Raw genomic sequence first — 15,803 nt, 5'->3', positions numbered from 1 at the left:
GTCCGGGACGAATAAAATACAAATAACTTAATACAAAACCACATGCAGTAAACACAGACTTGACAATTTTAACAACAATTGACATTCAGTCACGGATGTTGATAGAAAACAATTGAAATACTCGTAGTAGATTACTAAATAAAGCCAAAAATACAGTGATTGTTATTGAAAGTTAATGAACCGTTTTGACAAAAATGAAATTGTAAAATACGGCATCAAAAGCAACATAGACCGTAAAACACCAGGTATAAAGATTAAGATAGATACAGATAGATGTTTCTTTCCTTCTCTTGTTTATAATAAAATTTTCCAAAGACGTGTTAGTTAGACGTGTGAGTTATCCTTTAATTTCAGTGTATAATAAAAATATTATACCGTTAATTTTTATAATAAAGCGTAAAGTTTTACACGTGTTGGATTCCTGTATAGTAAAATAAAAATAAATAAAATATCTAAAATACACGCTAAACTGCTATTGAGATATGCATATATATACTTTTATAAACAAACTTCAGATGAACAGATCGCAGTGCCCTTGTGAAGATTCATTATTATGCTACAGATGATGTGGCCATCCATTCGGTTAACGATGTAACAAAAAAATTAGCATAGCAAGGACTTATCGAGGACTAATATATCTTGACATTGAAATAAAACATACCACGAACCTCTGTCACGTTTATTTCTATTATTGTGAACAAAACTTCTTACTACCTTCACTAACTTAATTAATCACTTCCGTTCGCCTCGCCCGATCACACTTTTCGTAACTCTTTCGTCACGCATTCACCAGCTTACTCTCCAAGTCAAGAGTGCGTAAAGTGGTTTTACTTCAAAAATAAAATATGTTATTTAATAAATTAAGATTTGTTGTGAGATTGTAAAACTGTTAATAAAATAGTCTGTTTTAATACGACGGTGATAGTTTATCTGCAGCAATGTAACTCGCGTGAGTCGAAATGTTACATCTCATTCGCCTCAGTTTTTGTGTTGTGCTTGGTTTGTTCGGTTTACTTGACATTTCTTTGAGATTCCATTGCCGTTAACATTCAATCAAAAATTGGTGAGTATATTTTATTTGCGCAGTAAAACTTTCATTTCAATAGACAACATGCAAATTAAAAAACTTATTGTATGTTTATTATTTTATTATATATTTGTGAATGTGTGATATTGATATCAATTTGTAGTTCTTTCATTTTTTTACAAAATATTTTACTTTATTTTTCGTACTTCTATAAAAGACATAATTTTTTTTCTGAAACTATGGTCCAACTCTTTCTTTGTTTTTACCAAGTTTTGTTATATACGTTGTATATAAGCGAAGTACCTTTGAAAGTAGAGGAGTGATGAAAAATCGAAAAATTATGCAATTAGCCTACTAATTAATAATTTGGGTTTTTTTCAACAACCAATATTTACGTATAATAAATACATTAATTAAATAATTATTATGTACTTAATTTATTAATTTATTTAATAGTTGTCTAGTCAAAATTACCTTACATATAACGGTGTTTTGGTGTTTATGTGGTTCTGCAGCTTTCGTAATGTATCTATGCAATGCATATGTTTCATAATATATAGTCAGTAATGAGATTAAGCGATAAACGAGTTCGTTTATCAATCCAATTATAGGTTTGTCAATATAAATTGTCAACGTAAAAGTATTGAATTATCCCAATTGTACCTGTTTAAAATATATACGAATTTGACAAACTAGTTTAAATAATGATAATATTGACCCGCTTATATTTATATATGTAAGTACTTATATTAATTTATATAATATATATAAATGCCTGCGTTTTTGTTATTCCAATTTTTATTTTTGTTAGTAATCGTTACTTGGTACACTACTGTAGCTAATTATTCTATCTATAGTGTCCCTAATGCAAACGTGAGTCCACCGACCAAAATTACGCTAACTTAATTGATCATGCAAAAAGATATATAGATGTTTTTTTTTTACTTTTTTTTAAATATTGTAATTTTTATTGTTTTTTGTTTTATTGCACCTTACCTTAATTATTATTGTCATTATTATTATTATTATGATCTATGTGTATATATACCTACACTTACTTGCTATCTATAATATATGTACACTTATTTTATAGTTACCGTATATGTACACTTATGACCTACTTGGCCTACTTAAAATATACACTTTAGCTATGTTATTATTAGTAAGTTTTTTTTTAAATCCTTAGTCCTATTTTTATAAGTCTTATCATTACATTAAATTGTGATTACTGTGATTACATTACACTATAGTTACAATTTACTCATAGGTACAAATAAGTGTGCTACAATTTATTATAATATATTAATTCTGTAATGTTGTCTTCACACCCCAACACTTTTTAACATTTCGAGCACACTCTCAATGACGGCGGCATCCCTGTGGTGAATCGCCATCTTGAAGCTGTGCTTGTAATGTAAATTTATTGTATTATTATATACGTATATATTATATTTAGGGATGTAACGATACCGATACCGATACCGATATATCGGCCGATATAATCGGCAGGACGATATATCGGCATCGCCGATTTAAATACAGCCGATACACAGTTTGAAAAGCGCGCGGAAAGAACGATGCGCTCGCGACCACGTTGCCACTCCGTCTCAGAGGGTGGGGCGAAGGACGCGCCACGGCAAACGGCAACGCGGTTAACGGTCGTCACTCGTCAGTATTTGCTTAGTTTTGGCACAGCATTGTAATGTTTTTCGGCGAATTTACGTCTCGTCGCCGCTATTCATGATTTTGTCTGTTTTTGAGTGAAGTGAGGACTGTAATACAGTTACGTACGATAAATAAAATACCGTTTCCTTTAAAACATAGAAGTAGCATCTGATTCCTTGATAAATGTTACCCAAATAAATGTTGATATGATATTTTACCTTTTTTTTATTATTTTTAATTTCCATTTTTTGCCACACTACAGAATGGAGTGTCTACTTATTCTATGTAAAATAAGTAAGTTTTATGCATATAAAGTACATCATTCTTTTTTTACTGGGTGTATTTATTACTAAGCCATCGATATCGGTATCGGTATCGGTATCGCCGATTATTTTTCTCGATAATCGGTATCGGTATCGTATCGGCAAATTCATGTATCGTTACATCCCTAATTATATTATATGTGTCTATTATATATTAAACGGGTGGAGTGACATCTAGCATAATAATAATAAATCATGAATTATACCATTTTATTGCTCACTAGCTAACCCGACAAAGTTTATACTACCATATTTTTAACCGACTTCAAAAAAGGAGGAGGTTACTCAATTCGACCGATTTTTTTAAATGTATGTTCGGGGATTACTTCGTCGCTTATGAACCGATTTTGATAATTCTTTTTTTTTCGGAAAGTAAATATCTTAAGTGTGATAGATACCATGATAAGAAAACCAGGATCTTGATGATGGGATCCCAGAGAACTCGAGGGAAACCCTTGAAAATCTGCATAAATTTTTACTGGTTGTGCCGATTTTGATGATTTTTAATTTAATCGAAAGCGGATGCTTATCATGTCGTCCCATTTAAATTTCATCGAGATCTGTGAACAACTTTTGGAGTAATCTTTGATAATGCGTATGTACTTGACTATTTGTTCATCTACCTACGTTGTATTACTTGTCGATGTAGTTTGCGAGTCAACACAATTATAAGTAGGTAATAATACGACTACATAGTAACGTGTTTATTTATTTAACTACTCAAAATAATGTTTTAAAAACGCAAACTATATATTTTGCTACATATATTTTGCTAATTTAATTCTTAATTTCGCTTTGGTGATGTGGTGTAAAAATTCGACTTGTAATAAAAAATAATAATAATTGAAACCAAAATTCGGTAGGAAATTTTCATAGTAAATTGGCGACTTTAATGTCGGAGCAACAGCTAGATTTCAATATTAACATCAGCATTCTTCAAAAGCAAGCAGCCACACATACAACAATAATACTCAGTGAAGTGCATGGAGATACTGTTTTCATACACAACATACAAGACCCACTTTTACAAAACACACAACTATCAGCAGTCAGAGACACACAGCAGTTAGCAGACACACCACCCTCTCTCTAAACAACTCACGAATCTAACACAAACAGTTTACAAAGACGAGGAAGAGGTAGAGGAAGGAGAAGGAGTAGGCGCGCAACGTATGCCAATAGAATATTTTGGAACATTCTTCTCGTGGATTACGAGACGGGACGTCTATTTAGACCGATAAAAGTCGTGAAGGTGTCTACCAACCAACATTACGCAATCTGACAATTATCGAAACTAGATAAAGATGTATGGAACATCTTGTAAATCAATAGTGTAGTAAAAACTGTTCACCTTGACCGGTCAATGAACTTTTGTTACGTTTTTGAAATCATAAATTATCTTTTATTTATTATGGTGTTGACTATTCTTTCGATTATGATTGATGATTTGTCAATGTATGTATGTTCAATGTGAATGTATGTCTATATTTGGAACTTATGTAACTAGTTGATGATTTCTTTCTTACGTACAAACTTACAAGTTTACAAATACTCAGACCTGCGCACTTTTTTCAAATTCTATTTTTAAGCGACTTCAAAAAAGGAGGAAGGTCCCAATTCGACTGTTTTTTTATGTGTGTTACGTCATAACTTTTTAGTGTGGGTACCGATTTTGATGTTAATTTTTTTAATCGAAACTAGTGATAGTCAGACAGTCCCATTTAAATTTGATCGAGGTCTGATTAGTACTTTTTTAGCTATACTTAATAATGCCTATTTAATTGATTATTCAAACATCAAAGTTACCCAAAATCGTATGACGGAATTGATCGTCATTAAAAGTTTAAATAAAAGTCTGCGGCAGCATATATCTATATTTTAAGGCTAATTAAATAACATTTTTAAGGTAATCGAGTTTGTTCTAAAATAATGCATTATTTGCGTAGGTTATTTTATAGACATTATATAAATCCATATCCGAACAAATAAATTATTAATTATAAGTATTTCTTTTATATATATATACACACATCCAACAACATAGTTTTAGATATCGTAAAGGTAAACGTAAATAAATAATTATATATATCAATATATTTATAATTATTTATTTACGTTTATCACCACAACCGTCCAAATATAATTGCAAAATAATCATAATCAATACGATGCATTGGCTCAGTAGTCATGAATGTGTTCGATGCACAGGCGGTTGCGGGTTTGATCCCCACGCATATTATATTTACGATAGTCATACAGATATATCGTATCGAGGTTTGTATTTGTGTTGTGTGCGTTTTGAGATCCGCGACACATAATTCTGGTATGGATATCTATGGGTGTATATGACTTCGCGCATTTAATCAGTTTTACAAACCACGACGAACATCACCCGATCTCAATCACATATAACCAAAAGAAATAAAACAATAATACAAATAACTTGCACAATCGACAATTTTGATTGGATGATTGGATGTATATAATATACAATATTTCGTAATAATTTTAAGGTTATATTCACTAAATATAGCATGCATTATAACGTAATCGTCGACTCATTGCGGGTCAAGAACGTCAAATTGAATACTAAAAGTTTTTTTTTTCGATATCACCATAAAAGGACGAGATTTTGTAATAAGTGCAAATGCAAATTTTATGTATTTTAAGTCTATTTTTGAAACAATTAAATGTGTGATTTTTCTATATCTCTATGGTGGTAAATAAGCGTCCGGTCCACCTGATGGTGGCCGGTTACCGCACCCGACATCTGCAACACCAGGTCCATCACGACCCTATTGCCGTCCCGAGCTCTCGCTACCTTACAACAAAAACACAATATTACTTTAGAGTACTTTTATTATTAATAATGGCTCTGGTGTATCGGTGCGTGTTCCCTGTACGCACCCAATGTGCTGTGTGGTTACGGCATTAAAGAATATAGCCACCCCCTTTCTTCCCGTGGGTGTTGTAAAAGGCGACTAAGGGATAACACAGTTCCACTACCACCTTGGAACTTAAAAAGCCTACCGATGGCGGGATAACCACCCAACTGCTGGCTTTGAAATACACAGGCCGAAGACGGGCAGCAGCGTCACCAACCCGCCTGCGCTGCGTAGTGAATATGGGCAAAACACATGAGTTAACGCCATTTTTGGCGCGAACTTGTGGAGGCCTATGTCCATGACCCAACAACCGGTAGTTTGCGGGTTGGATTTTATGATATTTGTGTATTTCTTTCCGGTTTAATTGTCAGTTCTTGTGGGTCTCCCAACCGTGCCTCAGAGAACATGTTAGGCTGTCGGTCCCAATTATTATCGTATACCTACACCTGATAGCAATCGTTGTTCATAGTAGGGAATATATCCGCTAACTCGCAGTGGAGTAGCAAGCTGGGTTAAGCTCCAATCCTTCTCCTATATGGAGAAAGAGGCCAATGCCCAACACTGATTCCGCCGATTAACACGAAGTTTGGCCGGTTGAGAAATTGTAAGTATTTGGCCCAAATAAAGAATTTATTTATTAATCTAGATTATTTATTATCTGAATTATATTAAATGGATAGTGATGGAATAAACAACGTACACTTTTGTATATGTTGCATACCGTAATAGGTATGTAAGATAGGCTTATCAGATACTAATGAAAAATTGATTTCGCCATAGATAGACCTTATTTTAGCATCTATTGTGTACGTGTGTCTAAAAAAGTTAATCATATCAATCTATTTCTAAAAATAAAAACGAATGGCCAAAATGTTAGAACGCGCGTAGCTTCTGAACAAATAGACTAGCCCGTTGGCGCAGTTGTTGTTGTTGTTGGCCCTGCTTTCTGTTCGGCGGGTTGCGGGTTCGATTCCCACCTGAGTCTGGGTGTAATATTTGTATTTATATGTTTATATATGTATTATTTCTATGTATATTTATCAAAAAAAAAATATATAGTTATAACAGTCGGCTGTTACCTGTAAGACAAGCATTAAGTTGCTTACTGCAGGAACAGGCGACCATGTATTTATGTATGTATAAGATATTTATTTATCTATACAAATAAATAAAATTGGAGTGTCTGTTTGTAATATGAAAATAACCGCTTTAACTAAATTCATATGTATGTATACACGGTACATATACCAAAATAGCATTTTTTATAATTTTTGTCTGTCTGTCTGTCGGTCTGTTTGTTTCGTCTAATCTCTGAAACGGCTGGACCGATTTTAACGGGACTTTCACTGGCAGATAGCTGATGTAATAAGGAGCAACTTAGGTTACTTTTATTTTAGAAATTTATTTATTTTATAACCCTGCGAACTATATCTGCGAACTATAACTGCAAACTGCAACTACTTTTTTGTTAAACTCCAAGCGGACAAAGTCGCGAGCTCAACTAGTTTATTTATAATAATCCAATTTGGGTATTACTTTTTATTTACCGTATTGCTCTTTGTATTGATCGCTGCCATGCGCCGTCTAATTAATCGAAAACTGGGCACTTCGATTGTGTAATAGCTCTCTTAACTGTCCAGATAAAGTTTTTACAACAAAAGTCAAAAAATTCACAAAAAAAAAACCAATAAATATGACGGTATAAGATTTGCCAAGTCAGCTAGTACCCAAAAATTAGGCATATACTTCTTGAAATAAATATGTTAAAATAAATCCAACTATTATATTATTACTAAGCATGTACAATCTAAATATTAAATTATAATAGTAGTAGTGTTAGTCTCTTTAAACAATGTTCGACGTCGTCTAGACAATAATTATTCTTAAGATAAAATTATAACAATACAATTATCTGTATAATCTGAACACAGATTGTGATTCAAACAGTGTATTTGATATCAAAATCTGCGTCATTAGATTTTCAAATGGAAACGTATATTATTTCCGTTTATTGAAATATTGCTTTAAATTGCTATAATAGTAATTTGTTATTTTTTAATTACAATTTTCAGTTTCAATGTATCTTATATACCTAATATTGTACTATATTTACATATAACTATGTACAAAGTTTAGGTTCAAATAAGAAACCTGCAAGGGCACTGCAATTTTGACATTTTATATTATTATGAATAGCTTTCTTTTTAATTCAATGTTACGATATATATATATATATATATATATATATATATATATATATATATATATATATATATTTTTTTTTTTTTTTTTTAATATTGAACGATTTGCAATTTTAAACTAGGGCTAATCAAATACTCAGTGACTAATAGTTAATACAAAATAAATGAGGTATGTCATAAATTTAACCTTCAATTGTTTTTAATATTTTTGCAAATAAAAAAAACATTTCAATAAATGAATACCAAAAAATAAAAGTCAACTTTTATTTATATGTTTAAACCACCATAAACTTTTTGCCTCCGTACATTTTGGAGAATTACACCTGTGATCAATAATAGTCAATCTTCAAGTTAAATCAACTACGAATGAAAATATCAATAATAACATTATTTTATCTTAACAAAGTGCAAAGGTGGTTATGTCACTAATATTAACATAATCATTGTATTAAACGATGCCTAGAAATATCTTCTATCAACCTATAAAATCACCATTCAATTGGAAATACTTGTAAACCCTATTTTTAGCTGAAAGTCAACGAAATTATCGATTTTTTATACTACTATTAGGTCGGTAAACAAGCGCACGGCTTACTTGATGGTAAGTGATTACCGTAGCCTATAGTCACCTGCAACACTACAAGCATAGCAGCGTATTGCCGACCCTACCTCCAATCCCCCCCAGTCACCTTACTCACCACAGAAGAACTTAAAAGCGGTATTATTTAGTTGTGATCTTAAGGTGAGGTACTTTCCCAGACGGGCTGCTTCAGATTCTGAGCGGGATACTTACTGCTGTGACCTAGCTCAGTTATCTATATAATTTTATCTAAAATAAGATCACATCAATAACATAACTTTGTTTTTATATACATATCCATATCTACGAATTTAAGGATTTCTCATCAATTCCATAACTAATATGACTTATTGATTTTACCTGTATGATAAATAATGTACACGACTTTAAAAACACGAAAAGTTTTCTAATGTTTACGCAAATGTCAGTAATTATAATGAAACAACTTTTTGGGATTTTATCGCGGTTTATTAAGTTATTTAAGACTTAGTCCTCTTGTGACTATAGTTGCTGTAAAGTATTCGAAACGTTGGGCATCTAAAAAACTTAATAAACCGCGATAAAATCCCAAAAAGTTGTTTCATTATAATACGTAAAGTGCTGCATAATTTAAAATATTTAAAATAACAATTTTTTATCTAACGATATCCAATCCGATTATTGTTGTCCGAGATATACACTATTTACATTGCATATATATATTTACAAAGATAAAAACACATCTTTATAGATAGCAACAATGCCTGTTGAGTAAAATAAGAATCGAGAAACAAATATCGAAAATGGTCCAAAAAATTATATCACAAGCACCACAAATCAAAAAAGAGGATGGCTTAGCGAACTTGATCGGGCAATTTGGCAAATGGCAGCTACTAGTAATGCTAGCGGTATCCCTGGTCAAACTGTCATCAGGATGGGTACAAATGGCAATTATATTCCTAACGCCGAGCTTAAAATTTTGGTGCTCGAATTTTGGCAACAATTCAACAAATGTCGGTGAGAATATGACATGCTACAGCGATTGTTTGGAATATTCGTACGACACATATCCTTTTGGGAGGACAATAATATCAGAATGGGATTTGGTATGCGACAGGAGCTGGATGGCCAGCTTCACTCAGACTATTTTGCAGTTTGGAATTCTGCTTGGCAGCATTATGTTTGGATTTTTGTCTGACAGGTAAGTGGTATGGTATTAGGTTTCTTAATTTTAAATAATTAAAGAAGCTTTCAGTGGTTATTCAAGTACTACGTAAGCATGCTTATTTTTGATGACATGGGAGCCGACGATCTAGATGATGGTTATGTCAGCAATATTTATTTATTATTTCTTGTTTATTTTTTATTTACAAAATTTAGTAAGTTTAAGTTCAAGCAAATATGGCTACATGAAAGCAAAAGCTACATAGAGTGGCTACTCGTTGTGCTAAAGAACTGATGTGAATAAAACAAACTTCAGACAAACACCACGATGTCAAATGGTTCCAAGAGAACGATGTCATTACAACGAAAGAACATGAAAGTAAGCGCACACACAACATCGATCAGCAAACATCCAATATCATCGAAAACTCAGGGGTCAAACTAGGGTCATGGATTCAAGTGCCATGGACAGAGAACAATTAATTTGAATTTACCAAATTTTAAATAATAGAAAATATATATATCGTTTATGCTAAAAATATTTAAATATGTTTATAAATATTAACGATTTTCTTAAATAAATATTTGACCCTGAATGTTTACATAAGTATAGGGGGGTAGGGTTATGCTGACTTTCACTGACAAGGGATGGGAGGGGGTTAAAACGTACTAAAATTCTGCTTACGTAATACTTGAATGGCTCCTAACCCACAAACACACAAGCCTTAAATAAATTGCCATTTTTAGATATAGGATACGCTCCACTTTATCCATGTCGATATTATTAGATACATACTGCTTCATTTGTATATATAATATTATATACGTTGTGATATTCTGCAGTTTTAGTTTTCACCGAGATTTACCACACATTGTCAGTTAATATGCTAATCGGCCAAAAAACTCGAAGGAATCGTCGTATACTTACTATTTTTAAGATTTTTTCATTTCCTAATTTAGTGAAAATATATCTACTTCTAGAAGAACTTTTAAATAAAAAGTGCTTTTATAAAAAATGTACCTATATATAATATATTTCTCAAAGTCGCCTTACAATTTACTGTTTGTTACATCGATGTACATACAAAACAAACACGCACGAGATCGGTCGACTTTAGAAATCCCTTCTTCGCAAAGTCGATTTTAAAGTAAAAAGTTTAAGCCTGAGTAAATTTTTCTTGAATGTTCAAAATTTCCAAAAAATAATTAATTTGTTTACTTGCTATACAATTAAATTTTAATTCAAAATCAGCTTAGATTTTAACGTCAATTAGGACTTTCCATCTCGAGTTAATAAAACACGTGTTTTGATTTCAAGGCCTATGTAGCCTGAGACGCGAAATAGACACGACCGAACGATAGGTAGGAAGATAGGTGAAAATCGCTTCTAGTTCTGATCTCCAACTAGCTTTTAAATTTAAGCACTACAATTTGCCTTTTTTTTTAACGTCGTGTGTACAAACATCTTTTTCCTGAGGGCTGGCAATGCACCCGAAACTTCTCCACTGCTGCAGATAACATTAGAGGTTACAGTCTACACGTTTGTCCCTCTTATAATAAAAAAAAAGAATCAGCTTAGGTGTCGAGATACCAGCTCTCATCTGTAGATAAATTAAATAAAATTAAATATGCGATTCTTTTGAAAATTCACTTGAATCTTAACTGATAAGATTAGGTTTCGGGTGCTGACTTTGATGCATCTCGTGTAAAGTGTTTACCTCTTAAGTAAATCCTTGCAAATCTTGTTTATTGACAGTGTACTTACTGTCTTATAACTAAAGGCATATTACTTTTGAATTGTTCTTATCACTTGTAATAGAGACAGACGTCCAAGTTATAAGCAACTGGAAATAGTAAAAGCAAAAGAAATAGGCAGGCATGGTGCAATTTAAAATATTTATTTTCTAAACATTAATTACTAAATATAATACAATGAAATCGCTTTATTTCAAGGTTGTTTTTTTGAAGCAGCCATTGTCCAGGATCCCGGGTACATTTTTCCACTTGATTACAATTAAGCTAATTTTCCGTGAGTAGCTTCATTTTTATGAGATGCCCAACAATTTCTTCTATGAAAACTCTCGATTGTGGTAGGTAATAGAGGTCATTTCAGCGTAATACAGTCCACTGCTGGATATAGACCTCCACAAGCTCGCGCCAAAAATGGCGTGAACTCATGTGTGTTTGCCCATAGTCACCACGCTGGGCAGGCGGGTTGGTGACCGCAGGCCTGGCTTTGTCACACTGAAGACGCTGCTGCCCGTCTTCGGCCTGTGTATTTCAAAGGCAGCAGTTGGATGGTTATGCTGCCATCGATCGGCTTTTTAAGTTCCAAGGTAGTAATGGTAATAGGGGTAGCAGGGATAAAATATGTTGATTTGATGATTCTCAAAAAAAATTTAGGTACTAACTGGGGTTTTTTTGTTAAATCTGATGATAATTATCTAAATTATTCGAAAAAATATTTGTCCTACAAAATGTATGGTTTGATCAAAGAATCTCTTCCTTCCTATATCTTTATATATATATCAAGGAGGGATAGGAGTAGTAAATATGTAAAACCTCGATATTATACTCGTAATTTATATGTCAAACTTATCTGATACGCAGTTGAGATCTTGTACTTAAGATATAGAATTTGGATAAGCTCCCCCGAACAGTTCATTGATAAGAGGTATAGATGTTAATAATACGAGTTAATGTTTAAGGATATTTAAGATATTTTTCTGATAGGAGGAGAATCCGAATAAGCTTGCAGATCCCGTGTAGGTATGACCGAAAAATGCTAACTACTTTTCTATTTGTGAACAAAAAGACTATTCTTTTTAATGTAAATTTTCCATTCTTTGAACCATTCTTTGTTTCATCCATGATTTTTAATTACATATAAAGAGAAAAATTTCATAACACCCTATTTGGGCGTCATTTTTTAAGTGTCTTAAGAGATATTGTTAGTGCTTACTATTAGGAATTTTATGCTGTCTTCATCAAGTTCTTCATCATCATTCAACAATTTTCAAAAATAAATTAATATTTTGTATAAATAAAGTCAATTTTCAAAAATAAGATAATATCTACTTGCAAGGCAAAGATATATATTGTATGCGAAACAGATTAGGTGAGACTGACATCTGAATTTGTAGTGTAAAACTATCAGTTTGATAAGGAAGTAATGGATAAATATTGAGACAACTCGTGAGAAGAGACTTAGCTATCATTATTTAACAATAGAATTTGTCTGTATATGAATAAATGTTGTAAAACATTTATTAAAACCAAACAGAAAATACATGGAATAAATCTACTAAAATCCTACTTTTGCTTTAAATTTTATTTCATTTTAAAGAATAACGTTTATTTTCAATAAGACCTTGAGTACAAATTTTCCATCAAAAAATTTATTTATATTTTCAGATATGGCAGAAAAAACACATTTTTGGCGTCAATTGTGGGACTCGTCGCGTTTGGTTTCGGTGTCGCATTTGCTACTGACTATATAACTTTTACTGTCTTAAGATTTTTCGTCGGAGTATCGACAGCGGGGACAATGGTGATATCCTTCGTGATTGTCATGGAAACTGTTGGACCGAAATATAGAGAAATATGCGGCTGTCTATTTCAAATGCCGTTCATTGTTGGGCACATAACAACGCCTGTATTCGCGTATTTCTACAGAAATTGGAACGAATATTCCTTGTCAATGGCAATACCCCCAGCTATATATTTAGCCTACTTTTTCATACTGTCAGAATCACCACGCTGGCTCGTCAGTGTTGGAAAAGTTGATGACGCCACTAAACTAGTAACAAAAGCTGCTAAATTGTAAGTTGTTAAAAATCTCCTTAAAAGTGAAAGTAAAATAAGAAACAAAAAAAACCGAAAACTTAAATAAAAATAAAACCGAGGAAAAATGAAATTCTTTATATCTGAAAAGAAAAATAACTTTTATTTCAAAGCTGAAACATATAAAATAATAAAAATTCACTAAAAAAAGACAAAATTCTTATAGGAATTAGAAACCACTTTTTTGTTTAACTTTTTTACAAAACATTTTCTATAAATTACATGCATTACATTATTACATTTATCTTATCTATAAAACATACTGTTCATAATTACAGCAACGGATATCCAACATCCAACGTGGAAGAAACATTGAAGAAAATGTCAGCAGAAATTAAATTACAGTCCACTGTCGCCAAACCGAACTACATCGACCTCTTCAAAGGTACTCTGCTAGTCAAGACCGTTTGCTCGTGCATTATATGGATGATCACTGGCCTGACATTCTACGGCTTCAACCAGTACATCAGTCAGACCAGTCCAGATCCCTTTTTGACTGTGGCTGCAATGGGTGCTATTCAGGTTATATTTTCAGACAATTTCTCTTATGTTAAAAAAAAACGTATATTGTAATATAATAAATACCAAATAATTTATAGGGTTTATGCTTTGTATTATTTACATTTTGGCTCTATTCGGCAGTATTCATAAAATTATAAATACTAGAGAATCCCGTACAAAAGAACTTATATTGACGTTGCACTTTAGATGTATTTTCATATGAGTAGAGGAACAACTTTATATGATTGCATTTACATAACTATTGTGGGCACTTAAATTTATATTACTAAATTACATACGTTTATTGACATATGAATTATATGTACATATACAAGTGAACTAATCTCATCCATTTTTTCAGGTGCCATCTATATTGCTCTCAATATGGCTGCTAAGACATTTCGGACGCAAGCTTACAGTCATAATTTTTTTTACACTAGGTGGACTTTGTGTTCTGAGCCTAGCCTTAGTTTCAAATATATTTTGGGTGACATTAACCTTGGGATGCATAGGAATCAGCTGCGTGTCTGTAGTTGCTACATGCATTTATATTTACACATCAGAATTATTTCCCACCGTTGTGAGGAACATGGGCATGGGCGCTTGCTCTACATGCATGAGAGTGGGGTCTATGATAGCCCCATTTCTTTCAAATTTAACAATATCTTGGATGCCGACTGTTTTTTTTGGGTTTGCTCCAATTATTGGAGCTTTAGTTTGTATAATATTACCAGAAACAAAAGGTACTGCGCTACCTGACAGTTTAGTGGTAGAAAAGAATAATGCGTAATATTTTTTACAAGATACTTCTGATGACCGTCCAATAAGCGCGTAAGCACGGCTATAATTTACAATAAATAACATCCTACGAGGAAAAGAATACCTTCCAATACGCAGTTCTTTAACTGTATTCGTCAGTTAGTAACAATTTACCTTTTAAAGGCGTGAATACGTAGAGCTAATCTATTGAGGTAGCTCATTTATTTAAACATAGTCATATTTAAAATAGGGCTAGATTTTTTTTCACGTGTAACGTAATCTATTACACCTTCAGAACCCCCATATAAAGGAAAGTTAGTTAGGTTACGACTGTACAACGTGTATAGATAAAATCGTTCAGTCATTTACTCATCACGAGATCTCAAAAACTGATACCTGCATAAAGCTGGACAGAAAAGTAGTTTATAGTTAGTAGACGTTCACGATACCGAGCCGCACTAAGGAGGTCTGAGGACTCTCGAATATATTTATAAAATGCTACATTTTTGGTACTGAATGGACTGAACTGGAACTGGAGCTTGAAATTTGGCAGAGAGATAGTTAAAAGAAGTAAAAGATAGTTTCGGAGAAGACTTTAGTATATGATATGTGGGTGATTACTTATCATGTAAAAAAATATGAACAGACAGAGGTCGCTAGTATATATACTAATAAATGGAGAGCTGGCTTTTTGTTTGCTGATACAGCGAAAATTACTAAACCGATCGGAATAAAACTTATACCATAAGATGCAGCGTCTTTTAGAGAAGATTTTAGTATTTGATATGTTAGTAATTAGAAGACCTAAAAGGCAACTGTTTTTCGCGTGACTGTTTGACAAAGAACCTCTGCGAGCAGTCTGGTAAGGCTTGCGCA

General features: G+C 32.6%; 1 protein-coding gene across 1 annotated transcript; it reads left to right on the top strand.

Moving 5' to 3' along the window:
- The first annotated feature begins 870 nt into the window (after positions 1-870).
- On the top strand, positions 871-14,976 carry LOC123664014 (organic cation transporter-like protein). Its single transcript, XM_045598643.1, has 5 exons — positions 871-1,063; positions 9,412-9,861; positions 13,239-13,646; positions 13,946-14,189; positions 14,530-14,976. Exons 2-5 carry the CDS (start codon positions 9,464-9,466, stop codon positions 14,956-14,958), a joined length of 1,479 nt encoding a protein of 492 aa, XP_045454599.1. The 5' UTR covers positions 871-1,063; positions 9,412-9,463; the 3' UTR covers positions 14,959-14,976.
- Positions 14,977-15,803: the final 827 nt, after the last annotated feature.

Source organism: Melitaea cinxia, chromosome 21, assembly GCF_905220565.1.
Source record: "Melitaea cinxia chromosome 21, ilMelCinx1.1, whole genome shotgun sequence".
NCBI lineage: Eukaryota > Metazoa > Arthropoda > Insecta > Lepidoptera > Nymphalidae > Melitaea > Melitaea cinxia.
This window is presented reverse-complemented; position numbering and strand designations above follow the sequence as displayed.

What these genes read in the sequence shown, in the direction of transcription:
- LOC123664014 (XM_045598643.1), top strand. Translation starts at nt 9,464, where the DNA reads ATGGTCCAAAAAATTATATCACAAGCACCACAAATCAAAAAAGAGGAT. An exon ending in TTTGGATTTTTGTCTGACAG is followed by an intron (nt 9,862 to 13,238) that starts GTAAGTGGTATG and finishes TTATATTTTCAG; the next exon opens with ATATGGCAGAAAAAACACAT. An exon ending in CTGCAATGGGTGCTATTCAG is followed by an intron (nt 14,190 to 14,529) that starts GTTATATTTTCA and finishes CCATTTTTTCAG; the next exon opens with GTGCCATCTATATTGCTCTC.